The sequence below is a fragment of the Phasianus colchicus genome, chromosome 7 (assembly GCF_987193195.1).
Source record: "Phasianus colchicus chromosome 7, bPhaCol1.hap1.1, whole genome shotgun sequence".
In the NCBI taxonomy this organism is placed as follows: domain Eukaryota; kingdom Metazoa; phylum Chordata; class Aves; order Galliformes; family Phasianidae; genus Phasianus; species Phasianus colchicus.
Window position 1 is genome coordinate 29010081 of NC_143442.1, and position 15976 is coordinate 29026056.

The window sequence follows — 15976 nt, forward strand, 5'->3', positions numbered from 1 at the left end:
GCGGGGCGTGCCGCCGCGGCCCGGCTGAGCACCCCCCGCGCTCCCCATCGCTCCGCTGCCGTCCCCGCTCCGCGCGGCCGCCCCGCATCCCGCGCCCCGCGGCCGCCCCCGGCGACGGCGAGACCGGCGGGCGCGCGTGCACGCGGCCGCGCGGGGCGCGCTCCCGCTCTCCCCCCCCCCCAGACCCTGCCCCGGGCGCCGCCTCGGGGCTCCGCCGCCCCGCCCGCCGCTCCCCGCTCGCCGCTCGGCCAATGGGGGCGCGGCGGCGGCGGCACGTGACGCGGCGGGCCGGGACCCGCTGCTTCCCCCGCGCAGAGGGATGCGGGCGGCAGAGCGGGGCAGGCGGCGGCGGCGGCGGCTGCGCGGCGGCGGCCCCTCCGCGCCCAACCCCCGCTCCCCGCCGCCCGGCCCCTATGGCAGCCGCTCCCCGCCCCGCCGCCGCCCCCCGCAGCCCCGCGCCGCCCCGCCGGGCTCCGCCGCTCGCCGCTCGCTGAGCCGCGCCGCCGCCGGCCGGGGCCCCGGGATGCCCAGCGGCCCCCGGCGCCCCGGGGGCTCGGCGGAGAGTTGAGGGAGGGAGTCATGGTGCCCTGGGAGCCCTCCGCGCCCCGGCAGTGCGGCGGCTGGACGCTGTGCGACTGCTGCTGCTGGCTGCTGCTGCCCGCCGCGCTGCTGCTGCTCGCCCGCCCCGACAAGCTGGCGGCCTTCCCTACCTCCCTGAGCGACTGCCAGACGCCCACCGGCTGGAACTGCTCCGGTGAGAGCGCCGGGGAGCCAGCGGGGCCGGGCGCGCGTGGCCGCGGCGTCGGGCAGAGCCGCGGGCTGCCCCGAGTCCGGCGGGAGCTCCGAGCTGCGCCCGACGTGTCCCGGCCGCGTCCGGCCGCTGCGCGGGGGTCGGGGGGCCGAGAGCCGCGGGGGCCGAGAGCCGCGGGGCTCCTGCCGGGAACGGCGCGGGGCTGCGGAGCGCGGCTCGCTCGGTCGCGGCTGCAGGAATCGGGACTTGTGTTCGCGGTGGTGCGAGGAAAGGGAGATAGGGAAAAAGTGCGCGGGGCTGCGTTAAACGACGGCTGACGGAGAGACCGAGGGGGAAACGGGCGAAGGAGTGGGGTACCGAGGGCAGGGAGGGACGGCAGGAAATCATCCGTCGCTCCCCGATGCTGACATCTTCCTCCGCTTTGCATTCGAGGTTACGATGACAGAGAAAACGATCTCTTTCTCTGCGACACCAACACCTGTAAATTCGATGGGGAGTGTTTGAGGATCGGAGACAGCGTGACTTGCGTCTGTCAGTTCAAGGTAAGGAGATTGATATTTCCTCTCCTAATTCGTTAATGAGAGCACGAGGCGCGGCGCTCCCGCTGTCACCTGTCACTCGGCAGTGCGGGGAAGTTGGAGGCGCAGCCTGGCAGCGTGCGGCGGGCAGCCGGGGAGCCAACTGGTGGCACGGGGACACGAGCTCTGCTGGGGAAGGGAGACGCTGCGGCTTCACGCGTCCCCTCGGTCCGCAGCTCCCGCTGTGCGTTTCTGTCTGTTCTTCTGCCCTTTGAAGGAGGAGTTGGAAATGAATTTAGGGAGGGCTCCGATACAGATCGCGGCTTATTGTATTCGGAGTTCTGATCTCGTTAAAGAAATGGATCCGTAATGTGCTTATGCAATGTTTTGAGGAAGGGCTGCGCGGTGACGGCGCTTCTGACCGTGTGTCTGCCCAGCTGATCAGATTAGGGAGAAATCCTCTGTTCCGAGCCGGGAGCTCCCTTGGGTTAATGGAGCTGCAGCGGGCTCTGGTATCTGCCTCCGCTCCTTCTCCTCCCCGCAGCATCCCAGGCATCCTCAGGGTCGGGCAGCTTCCTTAGGAAGGATTCATGTGGTGCTGGGCCGACCCGCGAGCAGCTGCGCATTCTGCTCTGACCTGAATAGAGCCCGGGCGTTCGAGGGGCTGTGCGTGTCTCTGCCTGCGTGTCTCTGCCCGTATTCCCTGTCATCGGTGGTGTTTTAACGTCAACTTGTGCAACTTGTGGTGCTGCCAGGAGCGCCTGCAGCCGGGCAGGCCAGTGACACAGCTCGGGATGGTGTGTGCCCGCAGTGACTGATGCGCTACTGGGCTTTGATAGGCTGTTTGCTTGGAAGCACCGTGAGTACCGTGCTGTTCCTAGAGCTAAATCTATCTCTGGAATCTATCTCAGGAGAAAAATCCCAGGCGGATCAACTCCTGCCTTTACAGCAAAGGAGTTCTCAGTAATGAGAGCAAGGCAGGTGTTTGCTAAGGTGCTGTGGTTCCCTACTCGCCGTGTGGCTTTTAATTCCATCTCTGGTTTGCCTGCATCACAAACCCGGAGACAGAGCCCCGCTGTGAGCGACCTGCCGAGGGGCGTTGTGCTGCGGCTCAGCGTGTGCGGGGATTTCAGGGTTCTCTTTCGAAGAATGTGCTGTAACACGGAGTGGCGCTGCCCGGTCCCACCGCGGGGGCTGGTGTGTTGCTACCCGGCCCTGCCCTCGGTCCTGCAGGGGACGTAGGAACACATGGAAGGGAACTGGGTAATGGCTGTAGGGCGATGTCTTTGAGATGCGCTGCTGGGCTCTGCGGGAGGGATGTGCCTCCCCACGCAGCAGCAGGTGACGGGCAGGGAGCTCCGTGCCGGTAGGAGATGAGCCCCCAGGGAGGTGCCTGCGGCTGGGTGAGGCGGGCAGAGCCCCAGGGTTGGGTGTCCGGGGCGAGGGGTCCTTCATCAGAACTCAGTGCCCCATTTCAGTGACAGCTCGCTGGGTGATAGTGAGCAAATCAATAGCAGACGCCTCATCACTATAATTACTTGTTATGTTTTCTCCAGAATTTGCCAGGGGCTTTCACTGCAGCTTGAGAAAACAGACAGGGACTGAAAGCTAATTTCTGCCTCCTCACTGTGTGAAAGGCCTGGGTTGGCCAGCGTGGGGCTTGGGGGGCTGCAGAGGCAAACTGGGACTGCTGCAGAGGCAAACTGCTGCAGCTTTGGCTTGGTTTGTTTCTTTGGTGCAGTTTTTTTTGTGTCTGTGTGTGTTTTTTGTTTTAGTTTTTCAAATCAGAATTGCAGATACTAGCTCCATTTCGGTGGACATGATTGATAAAATTCATGTCATATTGTTTGACAGGGCATACCCAGTCGGACTGATGCAGAAGGTGTGAGTGGGGCTCCCTCTCCATAGAGCAGCAGGCACATGCTGAGGCAGGAGGTCCTGTTGCTTGGCTCCCTCTTGCTCCTTCACAAAGCCATGCCCTGTTCCCTGTCTCCCCATGGTGAGCCACTCTGTGGGGCACAGTATCACATCTCACTCTGCCCAGGGGATGTGCTGTCCCAGCCGTGGGGCTGAGTGTGGTGGCAACCACCCCCCTCCTACCCTGCCAACAAAGCCCAGTAGGGCTGTGGCTGGATGCACTGAGCCTTGGTCCTCCAAAGCCGTCAGCAGCCCAACATCTCTTCAGCTCAGATCTTGTGAACATGTCCAAAAGGCGTTTCCATCAAGGTTGCACCTCATGACCAAGATGGCAAATGTTAACTGCTCTGTGTGAGGGGAGCCCTCCTTCTGTGCGTTGAGTCCCTCGCATCCTTCAGTACTGGTGGAGCTGTAGCTCACCTGCCAGCTTGCTGCCTGCTATTTCACTTCTGGAATATAGTGTCATGCTACGTGGCTCCTAACACAGCCAGTATTTGGGGAGTGAAGCCTGAGAGAAAGAGGAGGTCAAACTTCCAACAGCGCTACGAGGAGGAGGAGGTGCATGGGTTCACTGGTCTCTTTGGAAAACAAACCTTGTACTTCTAGCACTGATCCCAGCACTTGCAGGATTGCCTTGTCTCCAGCTATAGTAGTGACTGCAAAAGGCTGCTCATATGCTGAGAATGGAGGTGACTTGGATGCACTTATTTCCCTTCTTTACAGGTGTATTTTAAGAACCCATGTGCATATGAGAGAATCTGACAATATGGCACTGTGCTCCTGGGTTTATTGAGATTTGACATGGATTTCACTGTGCGTTCCAACAGGCCTTTAGGGATAGAGAATTGTGATCATGCCCAGAGCTTGATCTCTCAAGTCTTAAACCCGTACCAAAAATATGTTGTTAGACTGAGGAAGCCATGCCAGGGAAGCCAAGTCAAGATCTGATATCCTCTATTGTGAGGAAGAAGCTCACCAGTTACCTGAGCACTGATGCTGTGACCTTCCCTTCAGCGGTCCTGTTTTTTCTACTGGGTGACTTCCAGAATGGTTTCATCATGGCCTTTAGAGTCAGCCCAGCTCAGAGCAAGGCAGCACTTACCTGGAAGCTCTCACCTGTTGCACTCCCACCAGCAGCTCCCCACTTCTGCGTTCTCCATCCAAGCAGCAGCTGTATGAAATGAGTGATGGGGGAGATGGGCAGTGATGAAGAAATGCATGAAGGACCATTCCAGCTTGAGAAGGGAAAGGGTGGATCATCAGTTGTCAATTGTGATGGGCCAGCTACCTCTGCTCTCCACAGCCAAATTTGGGTGAGTCAGGAGCCACAGGAGAGATGGAAGAACCTCTGTGAAAAGAATGACACCTTCCCAGGGCCCTGCCTAGTGTCTCTCAGATACATTCTAGAGCTGCTGAGATTTGGAAGGAGTTCTGGCCCAGCTGCCAGAAACCAGCAGGACCCGTGGCTCAGGATTTCACTCCTGACATCTCACATTGCTAACGTAGGGCTGCTTGGCCTTTCAGATTTGAAGCTAAGTCAGTGTAAAAGATCATCTTTGGCTCTGGGCAAAACCAGCAGGGATCCCACTGTGTTTCTTGGGAATGGGGTCCAGCATTGTGTGTGTATCAAAGCCTATTGAGATGCTGTGGGTTGGATTCTGCCAAGAAGTCCCATGGGCATCAAGGAGAGAGGGTGTGTAAAACAAGCCTGACTTGACACTTCATGCTTTAGAAAATTTGCATGATTGTGTTAATTGTCCTGGTTAAGTATTCCAGATCACCCTCCAGCATTTGTTGTCAAGCTGCTGGATGAGGTTGGTGTTTTTTGCTTGCAACATTCCTCGAGTTTGGAGCACAACTGTGACAATAGCAGAAACACTTTTTAATGGGCTGTTGAAAATGTCTGCATGGGGTAACACCTCATCAAGAGAGGAAGGGAAAGATTTTCACTGCTGCTATGCTGTCCTGCTCCAAAGGAAGAGGATGCTGGGGGTGGGACGCAGCTCTGGAAGATCTGAGAAAATACAGCACATGGGGAAAATGTCATTTGATTTAGCCCAGTCAAAATGTCACTCTGACCAACTATGAATAATCCGTTGGCAGCTGCTGCGTGTGGAGGCCTGCAATGAATGCAATCTATGCAACTGTTTGTGATGCTGGTTTCTGTAGTCGCTCACCTCGAGGCCTGTTTGGTCTGTATGGCTCAGTTCTGTGCGTTGGGCTGTGAGCACACCTCAGCTGCTCTGTGGCACGAGGTAGCCAAATAGGTGGTATGGCTTCTTTAATTTTCGTTTGGATTTAAGCAGAGGTGAGCATTTGTAAATAATAATTGTGATCATTCCATTTGTTATAATTAAACAATGAGGCATACCAGGAGTACGGTAATCACGAGATAATCATATCCCTAGCGTAATTACCACGTACAGGGCACATCCAAGAATCTTTAAACCTCGGAGTGTGATTATCTGATGATAACTGCACCCCGTAGGTTGCCCAATTTTCTCTACTAAATGGAATTATTTTTATTAAAACGAGCAGAAGAGGGCAAAGCTGCCCTGCAGTGGTGGACGGGGAAGGCAGACGGTGTGGGCTGTGGGGCAGGACTGGTGGGAGCACAGCCGTGGTGTGGGGACCTGGGGCCCCCAGCATCCTGGGTGCAGCATCCGGCCCATAGCAGAAGGGATGGATGCCTTTTGGTCCAGGATCTCTTGGAAATGATTGCCCTCTGTCCCATCAGTTCTCATTATGGCTAAGTGCTTAAATAGAGAGTTATGTGCGCGCAGACGGACGCTTCTCTGCATGCAAAGGACCGGCTCTGTAGCAGGGAGGAGGATGGGAAGAGTCTGCTGGCTGCTATTTGCCTGTTACCATCCAATAGAAATACATGAGCTGCTGCTGGGGAGTTGCTTTCCTTGCCAGGTGTTCCCTGCCTGGAAGTGCTCATCCTCATGGGGAGGCAGTTCTGTGGGTATCTGCCTGGGGTTGTCTCATGATTCTCTCCCTTCTTTTACACATCCCTCTTCTCTAGCAAAGGGCAGAGGCAGTGCCTCCCTCCCACTGGTTTTGCTGGTGGTTTCGTGCTGTGGGGTGGGGGGCACACAACCTCGGGCTGCCCCATCCCTCTGCACGGCTAACGCTGCCGCTCTGTGTCCTTCCAGTGCAACAATGACTACGTGCCCGTCTGCGGCTCCAACGGTGACACCTACCAGAACGAGTGCTACCTGAAGCAGGCTGCCTGCAAGCAACAGAGCGAGATACTGCTCGTCTCCGAAGGATCGTGCGCGACCGGTACGTAGTAGAGAGCTGCCGAGGGCTGGAGCCCTGTGAATCCTTCCTTCGAGCTCATTGGGGGTTAATTCATTGCAGTCTTGGTTGGGAGAAGATGCTGCTGCTGTCCTTTGCTTCTAAATAGGTTTAGGTTGACAGAGTGCAATGCAGAAGTTGGTGATTCTTGGTTTTTTTTTTTTTTTTTAATCTGTATCTTGTGTTGCTGGTCAGTCAGTGTATGCTTAGGGGGCAGTACGACAAGTCACTGGGAGCAGATAACCATAGCAAGCAGATGCTGGATAAATGGATGGGCATCTGGCTCATAGCAACCCCCTCTGCAATCTGCAGAGAGTAGTGGGGCTGGAGCAGTGCTGCCCCTAAGGCAACCTCTTTAGTTGTTCCTTGCGGGGCCAGGTTCCCAGCTGGTGTAGCTCAGCAGAGCTCTGCTGTCTGTAGTGAGCCACAGCAGCTTCCACCAGCTGAGGATTTAACCTCACCACACTTAACGAGCAGGTCCGTGCAATCACTTATTTTCCTGGATTTGTTGGAAGGTCTCATTGAAGAGCACATGTGAAAACTGACTGGTGTTTGAGACTCCCTTGCTTAACTCTGAGCATCAAGAGCTATTTGTGTCTCTGCTTTCATGGAGCAGCAAGGAAAGCAAATGAGCAAAATCCATCAGAAAAACAGAGTTGCATAGGTGCAAGGGTTCTTGATGTTTTTCTTCTGTGCTCAGTGTCTGTTGGAGCTGGGCAGTGAAGTTCACTTGAAAAGAATAGAAGGAGTAAGGCTTTGTTCTTGAGAGAGCCTTTTAAACTTAAGGCAGATTTTTTTTTTTCTCGGGTGAGGACAGAGGAGTCGATAAAAAGTACATCAGACAAACTTTGTGCAGTGCCATGATTTTTGTGTTTGGTGCATCAGAGAGAAAAAGCTTTTTTCCTGGAAACTTTGTTTTTCTCTGAAGCTGCTACCTGGCAATTTTCAATAGGGGTGGAAAAAAAAAAGTAACACACATGCTCAATTTTTCTTTCCTCTATAAAGTGATATTTAGCGGAGCTCAGACTGACAAAGCCTATTGTGGCACAGGATTCCTTTCACCTAGTAAATTCTCTCAGCACAGCAACTCTTTCTTTTCTTGTTTGTTTGAAAACAAACAAACAAACAAAACAACCTAACTTTTTGATTAAAGGGATTTGATCAAGTTTGAGTGCATTGCTTCATCTTTTCTTAGTCTAGCTCACTACTGGCAATAGGATGGTGCAGAGTGACACAAAGGGCTGCCAGCCTCCACAAAGACCTGTGCTGCTGGGGGCTTGGTGGAGGTGTGGGCTCCCGAATGTAGGGGAAGGAGGATAATATGAGATCCCTCCCTGCAAAGAGACAGAGAATACAGGGAAACACTATCGTTATCTGTTCGCTTTTCCAAACACCTTTGGCTTTTCTCCCACTTAGAATGATCAGTTTGCACTGCAAGACTGAGCTGCTTTTGTGACACATTCATTGAAACAGAACTGGCACATGCAAGGCAGTTCAGATCCACCAGGTCTTACTGTCAGTAAACTTGACATAACAGTCATGGGGTGATTGGATCCCCAAGCAGCCATCCCAGACTCTTTCTGTTCCTCTTGATGTTGATGAATGGATAAACATCTGCTAAGGAGTGCATCCTTTCTCTCTGGGAGAATTTTGTAGCCCTTCCCAGTGTGGCCATCTCTGTACTTGGCCTCGGTTAGAAAGTATCATAATGAAGTTCTGGGCTTGGAGATTTCGAGACATCGCGCTTGGGTTTGCGCTTGGGTTTGTGAAGCTGGTTGTTCCATCCTAACAGTGAGCAGGAGCAAAATAAAGCACTTGGCTTTGAAACTCAGCAACAACTTTGAGAGAAATGGCATTTTAATTGTTTATCTGAAGAGGTATGGATGAGAGTTTCAGTGGTTGACTCTAACTGGTTATGATCTGCTGAGGTGTTTTGTACAGATGATGGCACGCATTTCCAGTCAGTCTGGGCTCAGACAGATGTGTTTTTAAACCCTGTTTTAAGCCCTGTTTGATGCTGACTGTTTCCTAGTGGCCATGTGAAGCAACTCTGCACAACTGTTGGGAACAAAGCTCCTGGAGCTGCTTTATCAGTCTCAGTACAACAGATGAGGCAGAGGCTTCTGAGAACATCACAGCACTCCAGGGCTTAAGTTATTTTAGTCTTATATAGAGACTATAAAGTAAGGGAGTTCAGACATGAGTAAGGCAGCTTGAGTGAACTGTGTTCAGATTAGATCTCTGTAATTTACCCAGGGATGACATCAAACATAAGATACGATGTAATGCATTTAACTGAACAGTCTTGCCTTACATGCTTACAGGACATACAGCAGCACATGAATATAAATTTCATTCTGTTCTCTTCCCAGATGCTGGCTCAGGATCTGGGGACGGAGGTAAGAGCCCTCTTCTAATATTGCTCTGCTTATATCTACACTCGTTGTCTTTTGCAATTTCAGCTTCTAAGTGGATGTGCTTTGCAGTTTAGTTGTTACACTGCATATTGTCTGTTGTTTGGCTTTTTTTCTGAAAAAGTGACATTTTGCATTTTAGTCAAGCTGCAACCCAGTAATGACATGCTGTTTTCTAGGGAAATTCAGAAAGCTGTGTTCCTTCTAATAGGACTTGGAATTATTCATAGGTTGTGCTAGGAGCTCTATCTCCATCTACTGTTACTGTTGCACTTGTTTGCTCTGTTCTTAGAGAGCTATTTCTTCCTGTTTTTAACACGTGAGCCAAACCTTGGCTTCTCCTTGCTGGAGGATTCAAAGCAAATATTTTGTGGCAGTGGAGAGCGTTCTTTTGAAGTTATGAAGCAATGTCATGGGAGAAGAATGGTGTGTTTTTGTAAGAACAACAGCAGCGAAAGCAAACACAGAAATAGTCCGAACCCTTTGATGCATTTGGAGCCTACTGTAAAACAGCAGCAAACTTGCATTTAAACTGGAGGGTGAATTTGTGGGTTTTCTTGTTTTTATTTCTTAGATGGAGCGATTTTATGGGTTTGCTGGTTTGCCACAGATCCTGGCACGTGTGACTCGTGCTTCTTGGGAGTATACATGGTGGTGGCTTTGGGTAGAGCCCTGCCTCAGGGTAGGTGGGCAGTGTGCCCTCTGGGAGCTGCTGCTTCCTGGAGGCTGTGAAGCAGGAGGGCTAGTTGGGGCAGCCAGTCCTGTAGTTTTGCTAACCAGTACACTGGAGTGTGCACTGTGCACTTCTCACCTGTGAAGTGGTATTTGCAGGAGATCTAATCGTCACATACTGGACTTCAAGTTTCACAATTGAAAGTATTACGTCTCGTATTCAAAAACTTTGTCTGACTGTTCCTGTCTTACTCTCGAGTCCTTCTATATTGTCTTTCTGACTGGACCAGTTCATAGAGTTTCGAAGACTAACAGAAATCTACACTTCAGTTTATACTTACAATGGGTCCTTCACGCACATGGTTAATAAATCTACTTTGTATGGCTTTTCTCAGGTGTGTACCAAGGAGAATGTAAGACTTCCAGTTTGTTTTGTAACTGCTGGGTGGAGAAACAAACTTGGCTACTGTCTGAAAGTAACAAAATCCATACTTAAAAAGCATTGGACTTTAAAAGCAGGATTTCTAAGCAATTTCATTTTAAGAGCTAAGGTTGACAGAAGACAAGCAGAAGAGGGCTATGGGGACTGACTAGGCAGATAGTTAAGGAAGCAAATTTGTGAAGTAGACAGAGTCAAGTTGGTGTGTGTTTAAAGGTCTACAAAGCTGCCTTGTATTATACAAGATTTAGTAGGCAGCCACTGCTGTTCTCGAAGTACAAAAGTATATTTATGTGCCCTAAGAAGCTAAATCCAGCCAAGTAAATATTGTCACTACATCATTCTTTACTACACACAGTCTTGTTGTAAAAGCTGTAATAAATTTCGGATGTCACTACAATAAGTCTTTTAAAATCCACTCTAACGGTCATGAGTGGAAAGTTGTTCTATGAGAAGTCTGAGATCTTAAGTAATCTTGTTTATTTGCTGTTGTTTTATTTTACTGAAAATTTCCCTTTCTGATGCATCTCCAAGCAGTCTTGGTTAACAGCCCTGGGGACTGTGGTGGGCATGGGAGGGCAGCACGTTCTCCTTGGCGCAGTGGATTAGGATGCTCTCAGTGAGTGCCTTTTCCAACAAAATCCAGGCAAGTGACATCAGGGCTGGGATATCGAAGAGATCTTTTTCTTGGTGCAGGATTTGGGACAAAAGGATCTGTACTTGGTGCACAAGGAGAGCATCTGGGTAGGGCTTGCTTTCCCTGGGCCAAGGGTAGATGGACTTCTAGCTGAAGGCACCTCCAAGAGGTGATCTTTCAGTGTGAATTGTTGAGGACTTTCCTGCACGTTTTTGTGTATCATTCACAAGCTGTGAGATGAACGGCCCAGCTTTCCAGTGGACTTTTATCTTGTGATTGGAATTATGTAGTCTGATCACATGCACACCTAACAGGGAATTAACTCAAATTTGCCAGCTAGTATAGGTCATAGTGTTCTCCAGTTCTTGGAGCATAGCAAGCTTTTTGCTTTGAGATGGTTGATAACAGTTGAGCTCTCAATACTACCTCATCCTCTGTGAGTCTCTGTCATGTGAAATTATAATCAGTCGATTCAGAAATTACTGGAAAAGGAGTTGGTGCAATGGACAGATATACAGCTACACAGCGTGGTCACAAAAACCTCATGTTCTCAGGAACCAGGCTAGAGCAGGGATGGTATAACCAGGGGGTGTGTTCTGCCAGCCACATTTCCTTCTGCTCATTCCCACCTGAGTTTGCAGTGAGTATGTCCCAATTTAATCTTTGGGATTTGGGGTTTTTTTGTCTTTACTTCCAGGCTTGCTGAGATCGGGAGGGGGGGGGTTCCAGCTTCCTGTGCTTTAACATCCTGGGGGCTTTCCAGAGGTGATTTAATACTCCATTAGGCAGCAATAGCATATTCAGTACAGCGACACAAAAGTCCCCTTATTTGCGGAGCGGTGGGAGGATTTTAAGGTCATTAGCTTACTGAGCTATCAGCACGCACTCACTTTTGGGGATATCCAGGAAACACATAAGAACAGTAGGTGTTCAAGTTTTGCACTGCAGAAGATGCTTTTTCCTGTAAATGGAGACTAAAAATGAAGAATCAAGAGTTGCTTCTTTGTTTTGATTGCAGAAGCTGGGAGTGTGGTGTGGAATAATTTAAAAACCCGTATCATAGAAGGAGGCTAATCAGTGGCAGAAAGAATGAATGTGAAGGAGTTTATACAGAGAGTAATTTAAAGAGATTCCATTCATTTTCATCCATGCTGTTCTCTAGACAGCATAGGATTTTTTTAGAACCCAATGATTCATGGTTTGGTCTTGAGCAGCTTCATAATGAATTCTTGCTTGTTTCCTAGCTTCCTTCAAACAGCGACCAACTTGAGATGCAGTATTTTATTACTATTCTCAGTGGGCTAAGAGCATCACTCCTGGGTTTCTTGGTTGTTGTTTTTTTTTTTGGCACTGAATTCCTTTCCCCCTCCCCACATGTTGTGTTTCTAGTTCTGTCGATGGCCTTGCATTCAGTCTGATGGATGTGCAGTGGGTGGTGATGGTGCTCGCTGCTGCTGTGGTCCCAGTGCTGCAGAGTGCAGCACTTCCATTGAGTTGGTTCCAGAGCCTTTTTCAATTTTCACTGAAGTCTTACTTACTTTAATGGGAACCGTACGGGGCCTGTGGGTGTGTGCATCTTAGCCAAGTTTGATTTTTATGTTAATTCTTTATGATGAAGACTAAAGCAGAAAGGAAAAAAAAATCGTAATTCATCAATATCATCTCCCTATTTAATTCACAGCAGCAGCTAGAGGCACTAATTGTAAGATTAGTGCTCCAGGGTGGTACATACTGCTATTGTAAGGCACTTCCTCACCGTGAGGCACAGGAAGAAATCCCTGAAGCAGAACCTGAATGTGTGTGAGTTAGGCAGAGGCTGAGAGGGGCTGGCCTGGGGATAACAATCACTGCTCACAGCCAAACCAGCACCGTGTCCTTTGAACCATGCACAATCCAAAAAGAATGGCAGATTGCACTGTTCTTACAGTTGTTCCTAATTTGCTGCTCTTAGGCACACCTGAGAATCAGCAGCCTTTTGGGCCATCCTTTTTTTTTCTGCCTTTGTCTGTTGTTTTGTATGTGTATTTTATGGGTGAGAGCGGCTTCTTTATTTGTTTGTTCTCTTCAGTTTATCCCTTAAATCTTAGCCAGAAAATTGAAGTCCTGCGGCTCTTTGTAGGTACCAACATGTTGATCTAATGACAGATTTGGAATTCTGATCTGCCTGTCCATTCAGCTTGGAGATAATGTGAGTAAACACATGCACATCATGAATCTGTGTGGAACAAGTCATCTTGAAACCCAGTCAAAAGGGAGAAGAAAAGCTTAACACTTAAAAGCCTGAGTTTTTTTCTTTGAGGCAAGCTCTAATGCAATGCTTACGTGTTCTTGTACAATCAACAGCCAAACAGCTGCTTTGACCCAGTTGTATTTGCACTTTTCTCCATGCTGGTTTTGCTTGACTAGCTTGAATTCAGCAACTCTGCTGCTTTTCCCCAGATTTCCCTTTCTGCTTTATTACAAGGCTGATTGATAGGCAAGGCTATGCAGAACACAATGGATATTGCTGTAAACACCATCCTAGCAATAGTATTTGAGCCAAAATACTCCATAAAACCTGAAGTATATATTGGTTTGAATGAGGCACTGTATTAAAGGCAATACTGACATCACGTATGCAGACACACACAGTTTATGGGAAAATAGAGGGACTGCTCTGGTTTAACCTCCAAAAGAAAGGAAATGTGTGTTTTGAGCTATACAACCTATTGGTTTGTTGTTGTTGTGAGTTGCTTTTGTTTTTTTGACTGCACGTAACAGATAATGCAGGAGTCTCTCTTGTGAGTTTGGAATATTTGCTGACCCCACACGCTATTACCATCTGCAATAAGGCTGTAGGAAAGCTTCTACTCTAATTTCATTCGGGAGCTATGATTTAAAGCATCATCGGAAGGTACAGAAGCAACCATAAGCAGCATGCACTGACTGGGTAAATACCTCTGAAGGGAATGTTTAAATCTTAAATGATTGACCTGACTGTGGATGGTCAGATATATATCTCCTTTGTTAAACAGGTTTTTACCTTGTTAACCTCGACATGGCACCGAGCCCAAACCAATAAGCTCTTTGAAAGGCTGGGTTTATTAGCTCAAGCTATTTGTTGTCCTAATGTGATTACATGACTTTTAGTTCAGGGCTGGCACACATCTGACCTGTGTAAGTGTTTAGCTTGGGAAAAGGCCATTAATGTCTCTTCAGGGCCTTTAAAAAATTGGGTAAGGATGGAGTTTCTCTGCTTTTCTTGGCTACATGAGAAGCATTTGGGCTTTCCCAAGTGGTGAACTTTCAGGTCCTTGCAGCTGGCATTTTGTGCTGAGCAGGATGAGGTAAATGTTTTAGAAATCCTAGGAAGGTATGAAAATGATAGGAATATCCAGCTTTTGGATTCCTGTCAAGCTCTCATTTGAGCTGAGCACTGAGCTAATCGACCCTGCCTGCCTGAGATGCTCAGCAAATCCCTGGAGTTCCTCTGGGCTTGAAGCTGTCCAGGCTTATGTATAAGTACCAGTTTGGAAGATATGTGTCTTGGATTTAGTTGCCTGAGTTCTGCCCACGTTTTGCTTACCGCCTCTTCTACTTCTGAAATTACAGTGCAAAAATTCCATGCAGTGTGATGCTTTTTCCCCCTTTCCTCCCCCTCCATTCTTAGTTTGGCCCATTAATTGCCCAGTCTTCGCTGTGTTGTGGCACAAATGCCACCATGTAGACAGATGCTGCTGAGAAACACTGAGGAAAACAATTGATAGTAGTGAATGATTTGTGGCTCATTCTCAGTTGTTACTTCAAAACCATGTAAATGAATAGAAGATGCAGTGAAGATCCACAGAATTTTTTAAGGCAAGAGGCAGTTATGACTTCCATTCATAGCCTCTTTCTTAAATGACCGTATTCCTTAGATATTTATATTTTAGCACTCCTATTAAATGGTTCAGAGCTACAGAAGGAGTTCTGAGCAGAGGGTATTCACCTACAACAAGACGTGCTGAAGATACTCCAGTGTTGCTTTGAAAATCCAAACTCCCCATCCACACAGAAACTGAGCAAAAAAAAAAAAAAATCCAAAATATCCTACCTGATCATGTAAATCCACAAAGAACTAAGTCACCCAACCAGCAAACAAATCCTATGATACTTCAGCAAACAGATTATAAAGAGGGCATTCTATCACAAGCACTCCTGTGTTGGTCCATTACTGCAGATGTATTGAGAGAGAAATGTAGTGGTCTAGATTTGTCTGCTACATCTCTGTAAACCTGGATTAATTTTTCCTGTGACAAGCATGGAGTCACTGAAGATTAAGCGTGATGACAGTGAGAGGTGAATGTAGCACATCATTTTGCTTTCCTACGCAGGAAATTCTTCCACAAGAAGAAGGACGTGTCTCAAGCTTCCCACAGACTCTTGTACGCTTGCTGAGAATAATTTATGGGGTCAGAGCGTGTTTAATTTTTAGCCTGTCCTTAAATGCTGTTGACTTTTTTCTTCTCAATGACTTTGGCAAGTGGGGCCTGAGGTGGTCTTGGAGTTACCAGAAGTTCTTCAGGTCCTGATTTGTTTCTTAGTTACGTGCTCTGTGCCCTAGTGGCTGAAGAAGCTGATTCACTAGGCGCTTGCTTTGAACTGCTGCTGGCGTGACACAGGATTTGTTAGATGCTCTCATGAGATCTAGCAAAGTACAAATGGGGTGAGAGCTGCCAAGTCTCTCTCAAGGTTTGTGTACTTGATTTTTGTTAACTCTTACGTGTCAGGCCTCAGCTGCAGCTGGCGAATTGAATATATTCTGCGTTGGATGCTTAAATTCCTTTTGTCTGGGAAGATTTCTTCCCTTTCAGACATTGGTAAATAAGAGCAGAAATTTTGCCAGCTCTCCTTGAAGTCAGTGAGAGTTTCTCTCTCGCTGAGATGACTGCTTGTTAGACACCTGGTAAGCTAGAGATTCCTGGCTACTTCATGTAAATGCACATATAGAGCACATTTAATGGAAGTATTGCAAGCTCAAGAGTCCACAGCTCATAACAGTGTTCAGACAAGGTAAAATGTTATGGTACAGTGCTACTGGTTCTTCAGATGTAGACACAACTCTTCCAGCCCAGGCTTTTGGATAATTACAGAAGATGCTTAGATTACCAGTCATAGAATCATAGAATGGCTAGGGTTGGAAAGGACCACAAGGATCATCAACCTCCAACCCTCCTGCCACATTCAGGACTGCCAACATCCCCATTTAATACTAGACCAGGTTGCCCATGGACTCATCCAAACTGGCCTTGAGCACCTCCAGGGACGGGGCATCCACAGCCTCTCTGGGCAGTCTGTTATCTAGTC

General features: G+C 48.9%; 1 protein-coding gene across 1 annotated transcript in view; it reads left to right on the plus strand.

Moving 5' to 3' along the window:
* The first annotated feature begins 513 nt into the window (after positions 1 to 513).
* The window catches only part of TMEFF2 (transmembrane protein with EGF like and two follistatin like domains 2), a 106978-nt gene continuing 91515 nt past the window's right edge, over positions 514 to 15976 (plus strand). Inside the window, exons 1-4 of the mRNA XM_031601138.2 lie at positions 514 to 754; positions 1184 to 1293; positions 6345 to 6474; positions 8862 to 8888. Of these exons, the coding sequence (XP_031456998.1) occupies positions 580 to 754; positions 1184 to 1293; positions 6345 to 6474; positions 8862 to 8888 (442 nt within the window). The 5' untranslated portion in view covers positions 514 to 579. The remainder of the gene's footprint in view (positions 755 to 1183; positions 1294 to 6344; positions 6475 to 8861; positions 8889 to 15976) is intronic.